At 23.7% G+C, this 6,515-nt stretch overlaps 1 protein-coding gene across 1 annotated transcript in view; it reads right to left on the reverse strand.

The window, feature by feature from the left end:
- The window catches only part of LOC111640847 (zinc finger MYND domain-containing protein 19-like), a 28,090-nt gene that overhangs the window by 13,798 nt on the left and 7,777 nt on the right, over nt 1-6,515 (reverse strand). The window contains exon 4 of the mRNA XM_023386919.1: nt 2,164-2,368. Coding sequence (XP_023242687.1) covers nt 2,164-2,368 — 205 coding nt within the window. The remainder of the gene's footprint in view (nt 1-2,163; nt 2,369-6,515) is intronic.

Raw genomic sequence — 6,515 nt, forward strand, 5'->3', positions numbered from 1 at the left:
CATTTTAAAGTATACTGTAACATTTACTTTAAAAGAAAAAAATATTTTAGGACATTGTAACCATTACTAAACAATATTAAAGAAGCTAAGACATCAACAGATCAAAGTTTTTATTAAATTTAGAAAGATCAAATGATAACCATAAGGGGAAAAAAAGTTTATATTTTCTTGAATTTATAAACAAAAATGCATTAAAAAGTCAAAAAAATGGTTGCTTAGTCTTTCAAGGTATAACCATAAATCTGCACTTAAATAATTAATGTCTGATTATTTGCACAAGTGATCGATAAAAATATTTCTACTGCACCTTTTCAAATACAATCTAAATTGGATGATGATAAATACTGTTGTTATATATATATATATAAAATCAATTTTCATGATAAATTTCAATGAAATCTTTTGAAACTTGTAAAATATTTTATAAACCTATACACTTTTACAGGGATAGTAGGAAGAATAAATCTTACTATTAATTATGAGATTTAATAATAAACTTTATATAATTATGTAAGAACATTTGTATTGAAGTGTTTGCATGTTAGCTCATTATTACTTCTCTTTATAATTTAGATGATGAATTAGAAATTGCTTTTATACATTGAGATTTATGACTAAAGAAATTTTAATATATATCTCTTTTTGAATCTCTATCAAAAGATACGAATTACATGAAATTGAGTTCCCATACTAAACATTGTTTATATTCTCTGATAATTTTTTCAAAAACTACAGTTAACACAAGGTCATTTTCTGTTATAAAAATCAAATTCTTCAATTTAAAATTTTTCTATACAAAATTAAATATTACTGAAATAAGATTCTCAAATTTTATTTCTGATGGCGATTACTCATTTTACACAGTAATGTTTTGTAATTAAATAAATAACGGATTCAAGTTCAGGAGTTGATGTTTTATTATTAATTATTTTTTTTATTTTATAAAGATTTAAATCATACAATGATGAAATAACTTCAAAATTTTAAAAAAGGGGCAAACTAATAAACATATTAAATGATATATATTTACAATTAAACTGGATTTTTCCAACATATTGTGACATCAATAATAAATTCAACATTAAATATTTCAGAAGAGAAACTGATACAATAGTAATTGAAAGTAATTTGAAATGTTTAAAAACTATTCAACAGATTGTTTATGTTAACAGAAAGGTCAATCACTTGTCAACAGGAAACAAGAGAACAAAAGAAGCCTTGAAAATTCAAGTAATTCAAAACAATCAATTTAGAACAAATCACTAATGTAACTATTTGTTTAATAAGTAATTAAAACAAATAACATTAACAATGTAAATATATGAAAAGGAGAACATAAAGTGGTAATTGACTTTTTAACCTAGTTCTATACAAAAACATAAATAAAAAAAAAGAAAAATCAATAAAATAACAAATCACCATCAATATAACAATCATTAAATTTGTTCCAATTTTAATATTAAAATATTTAGAATCAAGATTATGAAGGGTGAAGTATTATGGAATTAATTGAAATTTAAAATTACAAATTACTTTGGGAATAAGTTAATACAAAAATTAGCAACAGTCATTACTGTAAACAAGGAAATAAGATTAAAGTTTACTTCAAAAGCTTCCCTCTTACTAGCATTAGAAATAGTTATTATTAATATCTGTAATACATATTTACATAAGTAATTTTTAGAATATGTTCTGTATTCCTGATGCCAGAAAATATGAAATAAACATCTTCAAATTATTTTTTCAGTTAATTATCTGCAAATAACTGGAAATAGATAGATAGTCTCGATGGGATATTTTCAGAGCAAGCAATCTTTTTCTAACCAACTATAGGGAGAGAATGCTAAAAACATGTCTTTAAATTAGTAAAAAGTGTAAACATTGTTTATGTCAAAAGTAAATATCAAATGTCAAATATGTGAATTTGATAAACTTCAATGAATTACTTATATATTAGACTTCTCTGAATAAACATTTGGAGGATCCATTTAAAAAAAAATTATATTAAAATATGTACATGGACAAGCCATAGTTTTATATGACATTACACACGAACCAAAGTTTAATAATAAAATAAATAAATCTATATCAAATTTTTAGAAGTTAAAGTAATTAAAAACAAAAATTAAACATTACAAATTTTTAAAAAAGAAATGACATTACCTCTTCTACAAGATGATCTGGAGGTAGCTGTTGAATGGCTGCCCAATATAAAGATTGTTCACGTTGTTTCACATGAGGTTCGAGAAAAAAGTGTGCTTTTATACCTAATGGCACTAAAATTAGATTTTCCAAACGATTATCCATACTAATACCGTTTTTATGTATCACTCTAAAACCAGGAGCAATACCACCATAATGTCTTTCCCTATTAATACAAAAAAGAAAAATCAAATATTTAGAAAACATGTCGTCAATAATATACATGTAGTTCTTACTTTATATAAAAATAAATAAAAACTAACAATTTTTAAAAATAGGAGAATTTTTCATTCTATAATAATTATATATTTAGAAAATTAGAATATATGATGTATTTATTATTAATAATTTGTATTTTATAGATGTTCATTTATAAATTATTAAGATTGGTTTTCCAAATTCATCATCATCATCTTCAAGTGAAAATTACACTAGAATTTCAAAACAAGACAAAACTGCACATGTATTACAGTAATATACCACTTAATAATAATATAATTGTAATAAAAGTAAGTTTAATGCAGCAATTAAACTGAAGCTATCTAAATATAAAAGTCAACTCTTTTAATATTAAAAAGTCAAATTATATATATATAATATATATAAACTGTTTTTTGACCTAATTTTAATAATATTCTTAGTTAGTTTTGTACTAATTGTATGACAAAGTTTCGGACTTCAAGATCACATTTAATCTTATCTAAGCATTTTATTACTATTGGCAAATCATTAACAAGCAGGATAAACTAATTTGTATCAACATCGATAATCATATCAAGAAAAAAAATAATTTGGATAAAACGATTAATTTCAAGAGATATTTTTTAGAAAAAGCCTTCCGTTTCATGTAAAATTAATACAACTTAAAAATAATTTTGTAGCTAAAGTTTGATATAATGACACAATTAAGGTAATAATAAAGCACTTAACTTGCTTTTTTCTATGCACAAAATTTCTCTTTGGTTGCATTGTACACATTTATCGCTGTATAAAAAGTAGATAATAGCTAAGATATTTATTCGACCATTCATAAGTTAACAAATTTCATACATCTTCATAAATATTAATAAGTATTTCTGTATTATTTACAAACATTGCAACATCTTTCCTCCATAACAGAACAAAGCATTCTCCATTGGCAAAAGTGGGAGATGAGATAAATAAAAAAAATTAGAGATAAGAACGTTTTCAAATTTAATACTTTACTATAAAATTTATTTTTCACAATTATTGAACAAATAAACAAATGTTGAGTGATCATAAAACAAATTATAAATGATAAGAATCAAAAGAACATTTTAAATATTCTCTTAAGGGTATATTTAAAAAACAAAATTTAGCTTTTTATCTAGATATTTATTATAATTACAATACCATTGTTCTAGAAATATGAAGCACAGTTCTTCAAAGATCAAATTTCTGGAACAAAATTTAGCTGTACGAGATTTTTGATAAGAATGATTTTCTATTAAAACAAGTATAAAAACCTAGAAATTATCAAAAGAGAATAGTGTACAAAGTCTATTAATCATCATCATCATAATTTAGAATGTTATAATACAATAAACATGTTAGAATTTTCAAAAGATAAAGTTAAACTGCTTCAAAAATACCTAGTTATATTAAATTTCTCTACAATTCACACTCTTCTATGCTTTATTTTTCTCATTATATATCAACCAATATTATATTATTATTCAGTAGGTCTACAGATACAAACTGATCAATAGAAAGCATATGTAATCAAAGACTCGTCTCGAGTAAATAAATATTTTCAATACGTCTTTTGCAGAACATGCCTTTAAATTTTATTACCAATTACATCAAAAAATTCAAAAATCAATAATATATACAACAATTTTCCAACACTTGAATTTCAACATTCTATAATATAAATAAGATAAAGTATTCCATTAATCTTTAAATCAAGATATATTAAAGAAATTTACACTGATAATTAGTTTAGCCAATGTAGAACTACTACTGCATTATAATGAATAACAAAAGAAATTCCTGATTGGGTAAACTAAAAAAAAAAAAAAATATACCACCAGCAATACAAATTCGTTTTAAATTTCTTGGTTTAAAGATTAGAAAAAAACAGGAGACAAAAGAAAAAATATGAAGAAACTATATACTATTTCATTGAAGAGTCAGGATGACTCAAGACCTTAAAGCATCAGCCAATCACGCAGAAGGCATTTTCTCATACTTTGTCTTGATCGACCTTATGTGGTTCTGGATTTTCTTTGCCATTTCATCCCACCAATTCCAATGTCCATTTAGTCACCTACCTATTAAATGAATACCTGGGGATGATTCCAATGGAATAAAAAGGCAACCGGAATGCAGATCTAGCCCCATTGTCTCTTAACATCACTGGCTTCAGAAGAGTGGATCTGTACACTCATTGTTCCTATATGCCTAAAGAGTATATGAAGAGAGACTGTTACCTTTTACACTATTTCCTTAAGTACACCATCTTTAGAAAAATCAAAAATTTCTAGTAATCATTTTAGAATTATGACAAGATTATCAGAGTTTCACCTAAAAGGTATAATTAAGAATTTTCTTTAAAAAAATTCATTTTTGAATCAAACTTTTTATAAAAATGGAAAAAGTAATATGTAATAATCAAAATTTATTCTTTAGAAAACACACTCATTTAATTTTAGATATCTTTTACACACTGATAATTATAACATTTAATTTCATTATTAATAGAATATTTATTACAAAGTCCACTTTTTTAATCTCAATTTGTTCACAGCAATAAATCTCGATTACATAATTTTCAAGCTCTTTCATGCGATAAAATTTAAGTGTTTTTAGCCTTTACACTATTAAAAAACACACGTTTTAATATATAATTATATAATAAAAAGCTAAAAATTAAAAGTCTACACACTGATTTCTAATAATGACACAAGGTTATATCTAAATCGAGTATTGGAAGAAGTGAAGGTCCAGATAACATAATTGACAATGCATCCACATGGCAAGCAGGAGTTGTGGATTCGAGTCCCACTTCGAGCAGATTCTTTTCTTCTGGAACTTACTAAATTTAATAATTAATTTAGAAAGAGATAGTGCTTAATGCTTACCTCTAGATCAAATTACTTGACATTTAATTAGCAATTAGTAGCATTAATGTAGCTAGAAATGATTGTCTGGCATTAATCTAAAAATCAGGTTCATGGATGTTTATATTTGTACGACTTAAAATTATGAAATTAAAAATTATATATGTTATTACAACTGATTACATATAGGTTTGATACAAGATTGATAATCATATTTAGGCTTTCTGTAATGTATATTTATAATTTTGAAGATATTATCTGCATTCTAGGTGTAACCTATATTTAATTTTAAAATGACTAAGTTAAAAAAACTTTAAGAGATATCTAGTTTAAGAAAGAATGCAGCATTTTCTAGTTTATAAAAGTACAATTTAAAATTATTATAAAAAAAAAATTTGTAACCAATTAAGAATCACCTATTGTCAAGAGTTTTCAACATGAAAAAATAACAGAAAAAGCAGATGATAAAAACCCTACATTTTATACACAGTCTTAAAAAATTAATTGATGTTTACTTAAGATAAGAACTTCACAATAACTTTCTTCCTCTAAAAAAATATTTCAAGGAGGGGAAAAAGTTACTTTTAAGAACATTCATCTACAGAAATCATCTCATTAAAAAATTTTTTAAACTAATTTTTCTACTAATCTCAATTATATGATTTATTCACACACATACAAATTTTAAGTACATGTGTCATCATTCTGATAAGACTATGGAATAAGCAGTTCGAGTAATATATTTGCAAATATATGCAACCTTGACAGAATGCAGTATGGAGTTCAAAATACTGCCAAATGCATTCAGATTGTTTAATGGCTCATAGTTTTTAAAAATTTTATAATTCTAAGCCTCTCCTACTAAATTAATTAACCAAATATAAAAAATAATAAAAATTAATAATTCTTATTGTTCCAGAAAAGTTCCATTATCTTAACTTTAATAAAAAGACACTAAAAAAGAAAAATCTTCAAATTACATAAACTTAAAAAAATATATTTATAATATTTATTTTTAGAAGTTTACAATTTGAATGGGAATATTTATTACTTCTATGATATTTTGCTGAAAATTCTTTAATAGTAAGCATTAAAAAATTATTATTTTATACAGAAATATGAGATCAAAATGTAAGGATCTTTAATCTTTATATTTTTAAAATAATTCATACATAACAGATCAACACTTCAAAAAAAAAAAAAAAAAAAAAAAAAAAAAAAAAAAAAAAA

This window comes from Centruroides sculpturatus, unplaced genomic scaffold, assembly GCF_000671375.1.
Source record: "Centruroides sculpturatus isolate CEXI.00-Female unplaced genomic scaffold, Cexi_2.0 scaffold1509, whole genome shotgun sequence".
NCBI lineage: Eukaryota > Metazoa > Arthropoda > Arachnida > Scorpiones > Buthidae > Centruroides > Centruroides sculpturatus.